At 39.3% G+C, this 15,763-nt stretch overlaps 4 protein-coding genes and 1 long non-coding RNA gene across 6 annotated transcripts; 2 read left to right on the top strand and 3 right to left on the bottom strand.

The window, feature by feature from the left end:
* Nucleotides 1-4,390: 4,390 nt before the first annotated feature.
* On the bottom strand, nucleotides 4,391-5,681 carry LOC131427495 (uncharacterized). The gene is made up of 3 exons (XR_009229278.1): nucleotides 4,877-5,681; nucleotides 4,596-4,685; nucleotides 4,391-4,529 (listed from the first exon to the last, which is right to left on the bottom strand). It is a non-coding gene; the product is annotated as an uncharacterized LOC131427495 (long non-coding RNA).
* A 748-nt stretch (nucleotides 5,682-6,429) lies between these two features.
* Nucleotides 6,430-8,115, top strand: LOC131429488 (UMP-CMP kinase). The gene is made up of 2 exons (XM_058593626.1): nucleotides 6,430-7,041; nucleotides 7,381-8,115. Exons 1-2 carry the CDS (start codon nucleotides 6,559-6,561, stop codon nucleotides 7,723-7,725), a joined length of 828 nt encoding a protein of 275 aa, XP_058449609.1. The 5' UTR covers nucleotides 6,430-6,558; the 3' UTR covers nucleotides 7,726-8,115.
* A 6-nt stretch (nucleotides 8,116-8,121) lies between these two features.
* LOC131429486 (putative GTP-binding protein 6) lies at nucleotides 8,122-9,752 on the bottom strand. Its single transcript, XM_058593625.1, has one exon. The coding sequence runs from the start codon at nucleotides 9,750-9,752 to the stop codon at nucleotides 8,172-8,174; it is 1,581 nt and encodes a 526-aa protein (XP_058449608.1). The 3' UTR covers nucleotides 8,122-8,171.
* A 7-nt stretch (nucleotides 9,753-9,759) lies between these two features.
* Nucleotides 9,760-10,346, bottom strand: LOC131429489 (transmembrane protein 141). Of its 2 annotated transcripts, none has more exons than XM_058593627.1 (3): nucleotides 10,261-10,346; nucleotides 10,026-10,186; nucleotides 9,760-9,968 (listed from the first exon to the last, which is right to left on the bottom strand). In XM_058593627.1, the coding sequence occupies exons 2-3, from the start codon at nucleotides 10,138-10,140 to the stop codon at nucleotides 9,760-9,762; spliced, it is 324 nt and encodes a 107-aa protein (XP_058449610.1). In that variant the 5' UTR covers nucleotides 10,141-10,186; nucleotides 10,261-10,346. The 2 variants fall into 2 exon arrangements, with proteins under 2 accessions (XP_058449610.1, XP_058449611.1); XM_058593628.1 differs by having other exon boundaries at nucleotides 10,275-10,323.
* Nucleotides 10,347-12,386: 2,040 nt separating this feature from the next.
* LOC131428736 (uncharacterized) lies at nucleotides 12,387-15,205 on the top strand. Its single transcript, XM_058592781.1, has 2 exons — nucleotides 12,387-15,074; nucleotides 15,158-15,205. Exons 1-2 carry the CDS (start codon nucleotides 12,387-12,389, stop codon nucleotides 15,203-15,205), a joined length of 2,736 nt encoding a protein of 911 aa, XP_058448764.1.
* The last annotated feature ends 558 nt before the right edge of the window (nucleotides 15,206-15,763 follow it).

Here is a 15,763-nt window from a genome sequence, read left to right as displayed (position 1 = left end):
ACTAATCATTGTGCTTGCGGCGAAGGTTACCGCGATATTGACCATGTTGTTTGGACATGCGTGGAGTTTCGTGATGTCAGATCTCAACTAATAAATTCCTTGCGTACCCAAGGTAGACTATCCAATGTCCCAGTTCGCGACATTCTTGCTTGTCGTGACCTTCCATACATGAAACTTCTTTATCATTTCATTAAATCCATTGGAGTTCCAATTTAAATTTTATTTTATGTTAAACTGTTTTCTCTTCCATGAGTTCAACCAATAGCCAACTATAGGATATTGAATATAAGTGGTGAACTGATACAAACAATCCAGAAATAGTTATAAGATCATGTACAAAATAAATGTATTTTATTTAATGTAATTTAAAATAGCAACTCGCTTGATAAAAACAGTGTTTAGATTAACTAATGAGTACCAACATACTAATATGATATTCGAAATGTATTAGGTTTAAACTACTATGTATTGTGGATGCCACGGCGAAGAAAAACTTATGTATATTGCCTATGAAATAAACGTATTTATGAAAAAAAAAAAAATTGATTTAATATTCGTAAATTAGTTCCAAACTGATCGATTACATGTTACTTGATTATCTGGATTAATTGCTTACTCGATATTACGACATCCCTAATTTTGTCGTCTACTTTCGATCGTAGTCTCTACCGTTTATCGTTTTTTTTTGCAATTATGATTAAATAACTCTAACTTTAAAAAGTGCAACATAGCTTGAATTTTCCTCTCATCAATAAAAAGAAATACCTATTGTATTTGACAGAATGATCGTACCACATGGACCGAAAGGCACTGCGCACAATAATACATTTCTGATATACATTCCCCGTGTTATCCAAACACTTGTGTTAAAGATTTTAATCTCATGCAGATAAACGGTTTTTCTACCGTGGCTGCAGTTCAAAAATCTGCAACATTAGTATAAGAACTTGTTTGTTTGCCATCAACCCTTTAGTGATCCAGCAACGATCGGATTCTCACTGTGTTATTAGTCAGAACCAAGGGCTAGCTGACGAAAAATTACACTCCATGTAGTGGCGTAGCGTTTTTAGGGGGGGCGACAAACCTTTTTTTTCGCTCGCCCAAGTCACCTTTCCGAAGATGGAGTTCAGCTTTTTTATTTTTGCTCACTAAATCTCTTTTTTTGTCGTGAATACGACTTACTTTACTATGGGGTGCCTTTTCAAAATTTACCCTCTGAGAGAGTGATAAGTTTTAGATCGTGAATATCTCTTGTTGTATCTAACGAATCAACATAATTTTTGCTACATGCCATCGGAAATATGATCACAATTTTATGATAAAATTTTCAGTTGTGTGACATAATCTCAAATAGTTCAAAATTAAACTTTTCTAAAATGTTTGGTATAAACGAGTATCAAAGAGGATAATTCATATGGCGCGTTTGCCTTTCTTGTATTTTGAAAGCTCATAGCTCAGTGATCTGTGGAAGGATTTATATAATCTAACTACCAATAGAATCGAAAATTTTCAACTTGAACGTGTATTGCAACAACATTGAAGTTTTTCAATAGTACACTATTGAAAAACCTGTTTGATTTAACCCATGACTGCACCAGCCAATCAGAACGCGAGATGTCTGCATCTATACAAGAGCATCCATATAAAAGTTGAGTGCTTCATTTTTCCTACCATTTGCTGAGCATCTGTTCCCGAAACAAGACACACGAGAGCAACATCGTGGACCTGTCGTCTCACTGTTTCCCGTTCTGCGTACAGGAAAGGAATTCTAACAAAGGTGATGTGAAAAATAGCATTTAAATTAAAGCAGCTACTCTGAACGTACGGGACGATGACAGCGAAAACCGGGTGAAAGGAAGCCGAAAATTCCAGCAAGCAAGGCCCATTCAAATAGCACTTTTAAGTGCTAAAAATAATCATAAAGAACTAGTTGAATTTTGTCGCTTTCCTACCATTTTCCGAGCAACTGTTTCCGAAACAAGGCACACACGAGAAGTTGAATTAATTTGCACCGTCACTAACACATTCAATTACGAACGGCAATGCGAAAGAAGAAGTGATGATGTTGAATACATCTTTATACTAGTATACAAATATGCCGTGCGAAAGAGTTGCCACGTACAGATCAATATGTTTTTTTGTCGTGAATACTGATTTAACCCATGTCAACACCAGCCAATCAGAACGCGTTCTGAGGAAGAGAAGAAAATAGCTGCTGCTGTAAAACAAATCGTGCAAGAAAAATGTTCCGAAAAGTGGTGAATATCGTAGTGAGTTCCTCAATTTGGTCCTTCTGAATGCTAGAAACGAATCCCTACAGCATATTGATAGTTTCTTTCAATAAATTATGCAAATCCGAAATGAAATAATCGACATTAAAATTCTGTATGCGGCTATTTTTATAGTCGTTAGGACAGCCCACTAGTGAAAAAGCTACAAACGAAATGACATAAAAGGAAATCTCTTAACAAAAATTGAATCAGTTTGGATTCTATCGCCACTGCGAGCAGATGTGTTTTGTGTCGTCTGCACAGCTAGTTTCGCTTTCGACAAGAGCGATTACGTCACAGCTGCCAGTCATTAGCATTGGGAAAAAACAACGGTGGAGAGCATTACACAATATCAGCCGTTCTAATGGCTCTAAAATTTTTCTAAAGAACTATTAGGATTTGTTTTTCGCAAATCGCAGGTAATTATCCTCAGTTTAGTGCAAATCAAGAACAATTTGGTTAGATTTGTGCACTTTTCGCTGTGTGAAATTCACAGTAATCGAGATCAAGTGAAGACTTTTTTTGCGAAAAATGTTCCAGAGTTTAATATCGTAGAGAATTACGCAATTTGACTCTTCTGAATGCTGGAAATGAATCCCTACAGCATATTGATAGTTTCTTTCAATAAATTATGCAAATCCGAAATGAAATAATCGACATTAAAATTCTGTATGCGGCTATTTTTATAGTCGTTAGGACCGCCCATTAGTGAAAAAGCTACAAACGAAATCACATAAAAGGAAATCTCTTAACCAAAATTGAATCAGTTTGGATTCTATCGCCACTGCGAGCAGATGTGTTTTGTGTCGCTTGCACAGCTAGTTTCGCTTCCGACAAGAGCGATTACGTCACAGTTGCCAGTCATTTCGATGGATGAAAAAGCAACGTTGGAAAGCATTATAAAAAATCAGCCGTTCTAATGGCTCTAAAAGTTTTCTGAAGAACTATTAGGATGTGTTGTTCGCAAATCAAAAGAAAATATCCTCAGTTTAGTGCAAATGTAGAACAGTTTGGTTAGATTTTTGCACTTTTCGCTGTGTGAAATTCACAGTAATCGAGATCAAGTGAAGCTCTCTTTGTTTTTGCGAAAAATGTGAAAAAGGGGAAAGCTTGCATAATTCATACAATTGATATTCGGAAGTGTTAAGGAACATGTCATTTGTTTTCGTATTCACGACATCCAGTTATGTCTCTGACATTACCCACCCGCCTTTTTCACTCATATCTTAATTTGCTCCGGGTGCCAAATTTCCTCGGTACGCCACTGACTCCATGGTAAGGTAGAAAATGTTCCAGTCCGTGCCGTGACGACGTGCACGACGTTATTGCATGTACTGACTCCATGTCGGCCTGGTCAACTAATTCGTCAGATATCGGTTCATCATCTGAATCGCTTCGACAGCCAACCGATCGGGAATACATTCCACCATTCGCTATGTTTTTTCGTTTAGTTATTATGTATGATTAATCAGGTGAGCGCAATCTGAAGATTCACGTTGAATAGCGTGATTATTAAAATTAGCTTTTTTTCATTTTGCGCGCCCGCGTGGCTAGTTTTTCTTGTGCGCGACGTTTAGTCCGCTTACTCAATTATTTCCTGGTCCGCTTCCAGTGCGCGACCTTCTTTGTCCGCTTCCAATGCGCGACCTACCTTGTCCGCTTCCAATGCGCGACCTTCCTAGTCCGCTTCCCATGCGCGACCTTCCTGGTCCGCTTCCAATGCGCGACCATATTGATCCGCTTTTCTTATAATTTAATGTTACGCAATCTCTCGTCGGCTTTTTCTTTTCTGCCGAATATCTATACATATTTTGCGATCTGGGTGATTCCGTTGATGTTGAATAACTGATGTTGAATAACTGAAATAACGATCCTGGCAGGATCGCCATTGTGAATAATAGACTTTACTTTGTAAACGGAATCACCCAGAGTGAATCACTTCTTACCTGTGCAGCCGTCCGTGATGCAATGAATGAATGGTCGATGATTCGATTGACCTAATGCCATCGTCCCCACTACAGTTGTCATGGCATACGATGCGTGGATTATTATAAACTCATCTGTACCCACACAAACATTAGTTTTATGAATTTAAATTCTAGAACAAGAACAACAAAATAGTTTCATTGCATTCTATATTATTTTCGCATCAAATCAAATGATGATATGCCTGGTGAAATATTGATTTGCAACGCAGACACCGAGAAGCATTGCTTGGTAGCAGCAGTTGATTCAAGGCTCTGTCCGGTGGAGTTTTTCCTGAAGCAGAAATTGATAGCATGAAAAAATTAATAACCAAGTTCAGATGCAAATCTCGATACCCACTTGCGTTATATTGTTATTTTTTTCGTCGGATTCGAATCCGGGAATCGGATGATATTCGTCGTTTTTTACATCAATCGTTTGATGTTGTTTCTACAGCGACCGATAGTAAATAATAAATCGTATACGAGACGTCAATTCCATTGGAAAACATGTTATGAAACATTTGGTCAGTGTGAGAGGACATTAGTCTCTCAGCCCAAAGCCATGATAACCCACCAATCAACAATAATGACGGTTCATTTAAAAGAGAGGTAATAACAAAGAAAAAGCAGTGCACTCACCATTTGGGTTGTCGTCACGTTGCCAAAAATCACGTCTTTCTCGGCGGTCTCGCCGTCCGTTCTGTTTCCCATGAAGTTCAGATTTGCCGCAGCAGCGAAATTCCTCAGGTAGCTTTCCCGGGTGATCCTCGTGCGAAGTGGGAGTCGTTTCCGTCCTGTTTCTTCTTCTGGTTCTGCCTGTCGACTCCAGCGCCAAACCTCGGAATCGGCTCTCCGGATACCCTCGTGCTATCCACGATAATGCGACGATTGCACTTCCAGGGGAAACGCTGACCCCTCACTGATTCTTCACCACTTCGGATTTTACCGCCTCCGCACAGGAACCCGATTCACAACGGCCCTGCGAAAACTGCTTGCTACACCGCTGCAGTGCGATCACACAGCGACGCCGGAACCACTCGGGGAACGCTTGACACGGGAACTCTGGATGTTGGCGTGGTGATTACTCCCAATTTTTGCTGTGAACGGGTCAACATCCAAGTCCGTTGATTTTTATCGAAACCACCGATAAGGATCGCTGACCAGGACGTCATTCACTCGGGACTCCCGGGACACGCGGTCACGGTTTTTTCAGTCGCTTGCTTCACACTTTCCCGGCCTTCTTTTTTTCACGTCCTCTCGCTCGCGTGTTCACCCAAAAACTGATTTGTCATTTTTCCCCTCCGTCCGGCCGGCGTATTCAAAATAATAATCTATACCGTTTCGCTCTTCAAGCGAGTAATTTACTATTGTCTCTGTTTTAATGCAGAGTGTTTCGTGCACGCTTAACACAAACCCCTCATGAACCTTAAGTTACTAAATTAACTGTAACACAACAAACATAGCCATTGCCGGCAAAATTGTTGAAAATTGAGATTCAACGACGGAAACTAGTAAGTCTACAAACTTTACTCACCTGCATGACTTTTTTTTCAAATCAATCACTGATGTGTTGTTATCCACGTACGAAATTTTCTGCTATATTGTAACTTTATGTGACAATAATAAAGTACACCCGTTTATTGACAATTTGTATAGTCAGCACAAATGAAATGCATAGTCGGTTAAAAACACTATACGATAATGTGCTTACTACATAAATTATGTTGATATGGACTACATGATCTATTTATGGTAACATTATTATACTGTGAACATATTTACATGGTAGCAATAACTACTTCGCTTCTCATATATATCAAGGCTCGAGAGCAATTTCACCTTACTAGATATTGTGATTTTAACTATTTATTCTTATATTTGAGATGACAACCATTGTCAGAATGACCATGCCAGAAAAGTCATAAATACAAATAGTTTAGTCAAGTCATAGTCTTTGTTGTCTAGTAATTTATACATACAGATGGTGAATAGTCATATATCATGATTGTTGTTACTATTTAAGCGTATAGTTGAAATGACAATGAGTAACAGGTTACGGTAACTATGGTTTTTTTTTCTCAGTGTACGTGCACTTTTTAATGAATTTGAGTGGTGTGTCACTCAATTTTGAGTTATGCTCAATGAGAGTGTAGCGTCAATAAATGACACCACCCTTCTATCACTTTTTTATTCATTTTGGGATATTGAGATTTTCCCGAGCATCGCGTGTGTTTAGATTAAAACACATTTCAGCTTATTTGGTTTGTGGTTATTATATCTGAAAACTAAACCAAGTTAAAAATCAACTAATCGCAATTTATATGACTAATATCAGAGTGCTAGGAGTATTAAGCAGCAACGGCAAGCAACTGATAAAGCAATCCGTCCGAAACCTGCAGCAGCTACATTTTTGGTCATTCTCAACGAATTTTCCTAATCGATTCAGTCATAGTAGTGTTGGTGTTTTCATCAAGTGTACATCGACTGCGTTATCAGTCGAAAACGGAGTAGGTGCGAAACGGTGCTATTTGATCAGCAGAAGTAAAATGAGCCCAGATTCTTCAAAGCCTAAAGTTGTTTTCGTTCTGGGTGCCCCTGGAGCCGGCAAGGGAACTCAATGCGAAAAGATAGTACAACATTTCGGGTATACGCATCTATCGGCCGGAGATTTACTGAGGGAGGAACGTAACCGGGAAGGTTCCGAGTATGGGCAGCTGATCGAGGATAACATAAAAAACGGTAGGATCGTCCCCGTTGAAATAACCTGTGCGTTACTGGAGAATGCCATGAACAAAACCCGTGAGGTAAGCTACCGTAGCATTCTAGATGGTAAAAGCAATGTACAGCAAACCGCAACAATTTGTCCTTGACCTTCCATCGGCAGTGTAGAGGCCTTGCATAATAGATGGTCATTGATCCGATTAGTTAGCTTGTTGGATTAGTCACCTAATGGTGCGATGATGAGAATACTAGAATGAAAACTCTACTATTGATGTGATTGCGGAAGCTTTCTTGTTATCTCTTGTGCTGAATCATGGTTGAATGTTGTTATATTTAATTTTCTATAACGATGTAATTATAATTATGACACAAACGCATGCGCTTTGGTAAATACAGCAATATGTATTTTGGTCTAATTTCAGTCTACCGGTAATGACAAATTTCTGATCGATGGATTCCCCCGGAATGAGGATAACTTGCAAGGCTGGAACAACAAGATGTCCGAAAAGGTTCTGCTTCAATTTGTGCTGTTCTTCGAATGTTCCGAAGATCAGTGTATTCAGCGTTGTTTAAAGCGAGGTGAGAGCAGTGGTCGCTCGGATGACAATCTTGAGAGCTTAAAAAAGCGCTTTAATACTTATCTGAACGATACGATGCCGATTGTTGACCACTACAAAAAACAAGACTTGGTGCGAACCATCGATGCAATTGCCGGTCCAGATGAAGTTTTCGAAAAAGTAAAAGTCACATTCGAAGGTGTGAATTAGATTAGAACCGAATAGTGGAGTTACGACAGATACAGAAATACTGAACTACAGATCAATATAGAAATAATTGTTCAATGTTTTTGGGCGCGCGATAAATCGAGGCAAACTACTGCTGTCATTCCGTGAAACGAAAACCTCTCGTTTCTGCAAAATGTAATGAATATTGTCCACAGTTAAACGAATTTGAAGAACCCGTAAATATGATTCAATAAAAGTTGATCGATACTACAATTGATCAAATGCACCATGCGCTAGAATACATTATTTTTTGTTCACCTAAAACAGTGTATGTCGGAACAATAATAGGTGTCTGTTAGTTTAATATGTGTGTGAGTAATGAAATCTGAACAAATTTATAGCCAAATAAAGCCGATATCAATTGAAAGATTATTCGGATATTGTCAAAACACTATTTATTTCGAAAAATATAACCCCAATCGCTTTAATTATTCTGTTTTTCGGCTCCTGCTTTTGATGAACTGATGTCTAAACTGTTGCAGTTTTGCCTCCGTTATGACCGCCATGACCAGACAGCGTTGGCTGTTCTGAGGATCGGCAGTCATTTCCGTAACTGCCGCATTTTTGTACAACCAAGCCACTTCCTCGCCACCCATAGGAACGCGAATGGTAAGTTTTTGACGGCCAGTGGTGAGCAAAATTTGTCGTTCGATTTCCACCATTAGATCGTGTATTCCATGTAGCGTACTGGATGACACTAGCTTCAGGTCGGGATGCTGATTCAGCAGTGTACTGTGGTTTTCTATTAGGTCTGTTTTATTACCCACATTGATCACGGTGCTCAATTCCGCTGGATTTCGTCCAATGGATTTTTGCAGGGAGGCCAAAGTCTGCTCTACATGTTTCTTTTGCTGAAGAAAATCTTCGTGAGAAACATCCTGTACGTGCACGATGACATCGGCGAACATGGCATCCTCGAGGGTAGCAATGAAACATTCTATCAAACCGGTCGGAATATCAGCCATAAATCCGACAGTGTCCATGAAGAGAACCTCTAGCTTGCACGGTAGCACACCGGCATGTGCTGTTACATCCAGGGTAGCAAATAGTTGATTTTTTGGTTCTAAGGACTTTCCTTCCGTGAAAGCCTTTATAAGAGAAGTTTTGCCGGCGTTTGTGTAACCGACGACTGCCACAATTGGGTATGCCTTTTGTATGCGTTTATTTCGTAGTAGATCTCGTCGTGATCGAACGGCGTCAAGTTTTTTCTTAAGTTTCCGCTCTCGAACGCGAAGCATTTGCTTTTGAGCTTCCGTCAAAAATATACGACTGTTGGAACGAATCATTTCCTGTTCCTTCATTTGAGACCAAATGTAGGGAATTTCGGCCATGGCAACTTGAAGCTTTGCCTCGGTGCTCGTAGCATGCAGACGCAAAATCTGAATTACTACCGAATAACGATCCATGACCGGCAGTTTGAAATGCTGTTCGAGAATTTGCTTCTGACCAGATGATAAAACACCTTTGCTGATGAAAATACAGGTAATTAGCTTTCCAGAAGCATGAAGATTTGTCAAAAGAGTTTTCAACTCTTCTAACTTTCCTGTTCCAAAAAGTTGTCGTTTCTGCATAGACTCTAGAGGCACTGTTAGAGCGTGTTCGACTTTCCATTTTGGAATTGAGTGAACCAACGCCTCAGCTTCCTTGAGTTGATGTTCAGGTTTGCTAGAGCTCTTCTTCGGACCCCATTTTACAAACGGTTGGATAACCAAAACGTGCTGTTCATTTAGAAGCCTTTTCTGAACACGCATAGCATTATTGACAATCAAATCATAATCGCTATCATCCAAATCTAGTTCATCTAAATCTTCGCCGTCAAAAGCTACCGAATCCTTATTAGCAATGGTATATTTAGCCTTAAAATCTTTGTACTTGCTGGAATCGGTATATTTATTCCTTAGTAAATAGTTGCAATTCAAGTTAAAAACCACATTTCGTGTGTCACGAACTATGTTTTTCAATACCAATCGTCCTAAAAATGGCGAACATCGCCTCACTAGACAGGCCATTCTTCACTCAGATAGAATCCTCGTTTTCTTCTTCGGACAGTGCAGTGTACTTCCCTTCAGCGGCCATCCAACCAGCCTGACAAGACTTTGTTCGATCTGTTGTTACCTTGTACGAAGCCCCGGTTGCAATCAAGGAGGATATAAGAATTGCAGTTTTTGGTTGATATGGCAATTTGTGAGCGAGCAACTTTTGCAGGAAGTATGTTGCCGAAAATCCTGCGTAGCAGAGAATGTTAGTATACAGAATAAGTCATACTTTGTTTTTATATATACCGATAGTAAAGCTTGCCAAACCGGTAAACAGAGACCTTGTCATGCACTCTAGATAGGAGCCAAATCCGGGGTGTTTATCTCGCTGTTGTTCCTTCAGACGGCGAATATCGTTCATCGTTCGAGCCACCACACGAAAAATATATTCAATGTAATGATAAAAGCTGTCGAAAATTTGGAAAATATTCAATCATCGCTCACGATAAAAACAAAGGCCATAACGTTACGAAATAATTACATTTGCGTAATTACCGGTGTTATATTAACGTATTGTACTCGGAGAATCAGCTGATCTGCAATGTCAATTGACGTTTTCTTTTTTATAAAAATATTGACTTTAAACGCTCATTCAATGTTACTCTCAAGTGAGTAATTTGTACTCACTTTTGCTTATTTAGTTCAAATGTCAAAAAGTGAGTAATATTGATTTAGAAGAATGAGTAACTTTGACTCAGTTTCTAAATCGACAACAAGTTTTACTCACAGATGTTTGAAAACGTTCCCATTGTCGAAGGCGGAACTTTTCCCTTTGTCGGAAGCGGTACCAGATTATAAGGGCACATTTCATTTAATTTTTCTATATAAGAATACATCAGAGCATTTCTACGGATGCTGTACAAAATGCCAGTACGTGGGCAACGTAGGAAGGCAGACGGATCCTTTCCAATAACCGATGAACAGGTAGCGGCTTCCTTCATTCGTTGGATAGAAGTAAGTCAGTATTTGTTTAGAGCAAAGAATTCCTTATTCGAATCCCTTATTCAATTCGAATGATATTGAGTCATATTTACTTACTCGAGCTAATTTTACCATTTGTAGAACTGAGTAAATGTTACTCAGAATTTTACAAATACCATATTTACTCAAAAGTGAGTAAACAGACTTTACTCACTATAGAGTAGTTCCGCTTTTAACGAAAGTGAGTAAAATTGTACTCACTTTAGAATAACATTGAACGAGCGTGTACACGCTGTTCGAAAATTAGGGCAACGGCTTCCTATTTCATCTGAGCTCCTATTTCCATCTCATCCCTTCACCTCATAACTTTGAACATGAATAATATTTTACAACCTACCGGAAGCAAACTGTGAAATGTTTTAAAATGATTTGAAAAGCTATTGTCACACTTTCCTATCGAAAGAAATGGTTTTAAATTCTTCGGTGATCGTTTTTTTATATAAAATAAACTAACTTTTCAATTTAGGACACACTTTCGTCTCAAGATTTACAGTTCGTCATGTTTCTGAATATCTACTAATCGATTCGTCTCAAAACATGATCACTTTTTCGCACAATTACACTACCATTATAACGATGACGATCGTTACGATTAATTCATCAGAATCTATTTCATTCAATTCGGGTACATTTCTTTAGTTTACAAGACACGAAAAATCAGTTTCAGACTCAAAATGCAGAACTGTACAACAAATAAAGTATGCACCACACACATAGAACAAACAATGTCATAAACTAAATGAGCAGACCTTTGAGTCATAAACACAGACCAAACTTAACTTTGTTTATAACCTTATCCGACCTTATCCTGAATAAACATGAATTGTTTGTTTCATCCCTCTTCAAGGGATGAAACTTTGTATGAGCCGACACGCCGTTTGGACTCGGTATCTGATACTTTTTATTGCTCAGCTCAGACCCAAAAAGAAAGATAAGGGCCGACCGAACTAGCTCGGCCGAAGGCTAGGTACCATCGAAGGCTGGAAAAGGAACACGATAATGCACTTGATCACGATGTTCGGTAGAGCCGAAATATGGATGTATATGTAAAAACGTCTATCTGATTCAAGTTTCTGTCTCATTTTAGAAGTACTAGATTAATTTCATTTGTATATAAATTCTATTTTTGTTTTAATAAAGTCAGTCTCAGTCTAAGTCTAAATCACGGTGTCAGTGTTATTATCCGAAAACAACCGCACGATCCGAAAGCGTCTTCAGTGTGCAATTTTGTACTTGCGACTAGAATACTGAACGTAGTATCTCTTAAGCAAACGTCTAAATCCACTATCTGAAAGGGCGCCCAAAATTCTAACAGTTAGCGTGGTGTTTCTTCTTTCCTTCGCGGAAGAACCCACAAGTGCGGCTAACATTTGGTGGCTCCAGAGAGGAGTTAGATACTCTTGGACGCCTTTTTTCTTTGGTTAAAAGTGTGGTGTGCACGGCGCCTTAAGATCGTGCAGCGCGTTCTAATTCGGAAAACTATCGGTATCGCAAACAGCAGCAGCCATCAGCGTACTCTCGTAGTAAAGAACTGGACAACAAATTAGAAGCCCAGCATCATCAACGGCGAGTATAGTAACCTAGAACCAGCAGCGCATTTTATTGGAAGTAAGAGAAAATCACAAAATGGCTACCGGCATTCAATTTATCACCAATCTCAATGGAGATTGCAGATTGTGCACGGAGAAGAACTCCAAGGATAATATGATTCAATGTGATGATTGTGACAGGTGGTTCCACAATGTATGTGCGAAAGTCACAGTCATTCCGGCAGCTAATGAAAGATGGGCCTGCATTAAATGTAGATTAATCGAGGAGAACCTTATGGAGCTCGACCAACTTCGACTGGACTCAAGGGTACCGAAACAAGAATCTGGTTCAAGTAACCAGTTTCGGTCAGATGATAATTGGATCATCTATTTAAAAAGGCAGTCACTAATGACATTGCCGAAATTTAGCGGTTCGGCCAAGGAATGGCCGAAATTCAAACAAATATACGACAGCACCACAGAAGCTGGAGCTTTCACGAATTTGGAGAATTTAACTCGTCTTCAAAATGTATTGGAAGGATACGCAGCAAGATGCGTACAACAATTGATGCTCAATTCCGAGAATGTACCAAAGATTATAGAACGTCTAGAAGACAACTTTGGTAGGCCGGAATTTGTTTACAAAGAGCTACTTTCGGATATATTCCGAGTAAAGAAGGAAAGTAGAACAGCTATCATAGAGCTGGCGGATGCTCTTGAAAATTTGGTAGCGAACATAGAGGTGATACAAAAAGAGGCGTACCTACAAGATCATAGGTTGATCGCCGATATTGTCATGAAACTGCCATATGCAGTACAGCTGAAGTGGACAGAAACACTTCAATCTAATACCAGGACCCCTACACTAAGAGACCTAAGTAAATGGCTGAAGCCACATGCCGCAACAACCAGGATGATGAATGCAAATTTTCATCCGAATGAAAAAAGATCTCGGGTGAATGTACACGAGAAAATTAACCCAGAATGTAGCTTCTGCAAAGAAACCCATTCATTGCCGAACTGTGGAAAGTTCAAGAGACTTGATGTTTCGGAAAGGATCCAGTTCGTGTATAAGCAGCACATGTGTCTTAGCTGTCTTAAATCTTCTGGACATATACTGCGAAATTGCAAACAACAGAAGAGATGCGGTATAAATGGGTGTAATAGAATTCATCATCCTCTGATTCACGACGATAATATGAGACAGAATCAGAAAGCAGAGCAACCGAGAAAGGTAGAATCCTCCAACCACCATATGGATTCGAAATCAAATATCTATTATCAAGTAATACCAGTTACGCTGAAAAATGGCGAACAAAGTTTGGATACATTTGCGTTTTTGGACGCAGGATCTTCATTGACGCTAATAGATGAGCAAGTTGCAGATAAACTTCAGCTCAAAGGCATGATCGATCCGTTGAGGCTAAAATGGACTCAAAATGTGTCTAGAGACGAACATAATAGTAGGCGCGTCCATTTGTGGATAAATGGAGAAGGAAAAAAATCCTACGCGCTGAAAGGAGTTAGGACAGTTAAGAATCTACAACTTCCTACTCAATCATTAGATACCGAGTTGATAAAAAATCGGTATAAACATTTAAGAAATTTGCCTGTAAAGAGGTATAGTGATGTTCAGCCGAAAATACTGATTGGGCTAAATCACACCCACCTAATAGATCCCGTCGATAGACGCATCGGGAAGGAAGGTGAGCCAACAGGTATTAAAACCAAATTAGGATGGCTAATTTACGGTAACATCAGTGGAACCGTAGAATGCGGACAGATTATGATTCATAGGGAGGACAACGATTTGCATCGTATGATGCATGATTACTTCACCACAGAAAATTTTGGCGTGAAAACAGTTGCTAAGCTACCAGAATCTAAATTAGACGAGCGTGCTAAACAGATAATCAAAAGCACGATGAAATATGTAAACGGACGTTTCGAAATCGGGCTGTTGTGGAAAGACGATCAATTCCAGTTCCCGGATAGCTACAACAACGCTATGAATAGATTGAGAACAATGGAAAAGGGTTTAAATAAAAACATCGAATTAAAGAAATGGGCAATCCAGACGTTTAATGATTACGAGGAGAAAGGATATATAAGGAAATTAACATCAGAAGAACTGAAGGAACCAGAAGCAAGAACATATTATTTACCTCATTTCATTGTTCAAGGAAAAAATAAACCAAAACCGAGATTAGTATTCGATGCTGCAGCTAAGGTAAAAGATATATCGTTCAATGCTGCGTTGTTATCAGGTCCCGATTCGACTACATCATTGTTCGGGGTACTTATTCGATTCAGAGAAGGCTCAATCGCCATATCCGGGGACATAAAGGAAATGTTCCACCAGGTGAAAATTAGGAAAGAGGATCAACATGCTCAACGATTCTTATGGAGAAGTTGTAATTCTGATGCAGACCCCGACATATATGTGATGCAAGTGATGACGTTTGGTTCCACTTGCTCGCCTGCGTGTGCTCAAGCAGTAAAAAATTATAATGCCGAGCTATTCGCTGAAAAGTACCCGGAGGCTTCAAAGGCGATAGTGAAACAGCACTACGTGGATGACTATTTGGATAGTTTTGATAATGACGAGGAAGCTATTCAAAGAACAAAGCAAGTAATCGAAATACATGACAACGCTAGCTTCTACATTCGAGGATTCGTTTCTAACTCTACAATTTGCACTAACGCCATTCCAGAGGAACGACGCCTTCACAGTGGTGTCAAGATACTCGAGGGAAAAAACAATGAGTACGAGAAGGTGCTCGGCGTATATTGGAATCCTCAACGTGACGAACTCGGATATCGTCTTAATCTATCCAGTTTATCGAAAGACATTCTTTATTATCACAGAAGGCCAACAAAAAGGGAAGTCGCGTCATTCGTTATGAGTGTATATGACCCCTTAGGATTAGTGGCGAACATTACCATTCGGGGAAAAATACTATTACGAGAGCTACATAAGGCTACTGAAAACTGGGATGCAGAGATACCCGAAAATATGTATAACCAATGGAAAGAATGGATCGAATCAATTAAACAAATCGAAAACATAACAATTCCAAGGTGTATAACTAACGATCAATTATCACCGTTAAATATACACATGTTTGTCGATGCATCTGAAGAAGCATTCGCTGCTACAATCTACTTGAATATAGGAGACTCATTCAAACTAATAGCAGCAAAGGCGAATGTTGCCCCTATAAAGGTACTTTCGATCCCGAGACTAGAGTTACAAGCTGCGGTCCTTGGGACAAGGCTACTAGAAACAGTAGTAAATGAACTTCGGCTTAACAGCAGGTTGAATAACGATACAAGTATACCCGGTAATATGAAAATACCTATTATTTTACCACCGAAACATCATATTACACGATTAATTGTAAAGGATTTTCACGAAAAATTCCTTCATACTAATATCGGGGTAACTATAGCGGCATTAGAACAACACTATCA

Source organism: Malaya genurostris, chromosome 2 (assembly GCF_030247185.1).
Source record: "Malaya genurostris strain Urasoe2022 chromosome 2, Malgen_1.1, whole genome shotgun sequence".
NCBI classification, from domain to species: domain Eukaryota; kingdom Metazoa; phylum Arthropoda; class Insecta; order Diptera; family Culicidae; genus Malaya; species Malaya genurostris.
Note: the sequence above shows the minus strand (reverse complement) of the source record. Positions and strands in the feature narration are given on the sequence as shown.

Bases quoted from the DNA above. Each gene is read 5' to 3' on its own strand.
- LOC131429488 (XM_058593626.1), top strand. From the start codon at position 6,559: ATGACTAATATCAGAGTGCTAGGAGTATTAAGCAGCAACGGCAAGCAA. The intron at 7,042-7,380 runs GTAAGCTACCGT...GTCTAATTTCAG, and splicing joins CCATGAACAAAACCCGTGAG to TCTACCGGTAATGACAAATT.
- LOC131429486 (XM_058593625.1), bottom strand. From the start codon at position 9,752: ATGGCCTGTCTAGTGAGGCGATGTTCGCCATTTTTAGGACGATTGGTA.
- LOC131429489 (XM_058593627.1), bottom strand. From the start codon at position 10,140: ATGAACGATATTCGCCGTCTGAAGGAACAACAGCGAGATAAACACCCC. The intron at 9,969-10,025 runs GTATATATAAAA...TCTGCTACGCAG, and splicing joins TTTGGCAAGCTTTACTATCG to GATTTTCGGCAACATACTTC.
- LOC131428736 (XM_058592781.1), top strand. From the start codon at position 12,387: ATGGCTACCGGCATTCAATTTATCACCAATCTCAATGGAGATTGCAGA. The intron at 15,075-15,157 runs GTATATTGGAAT...TTATTATCACAG, and splicing joins AGTACGAGAAGGTGCTCGGC to AAGGCCAACAAAAAGGGAAG.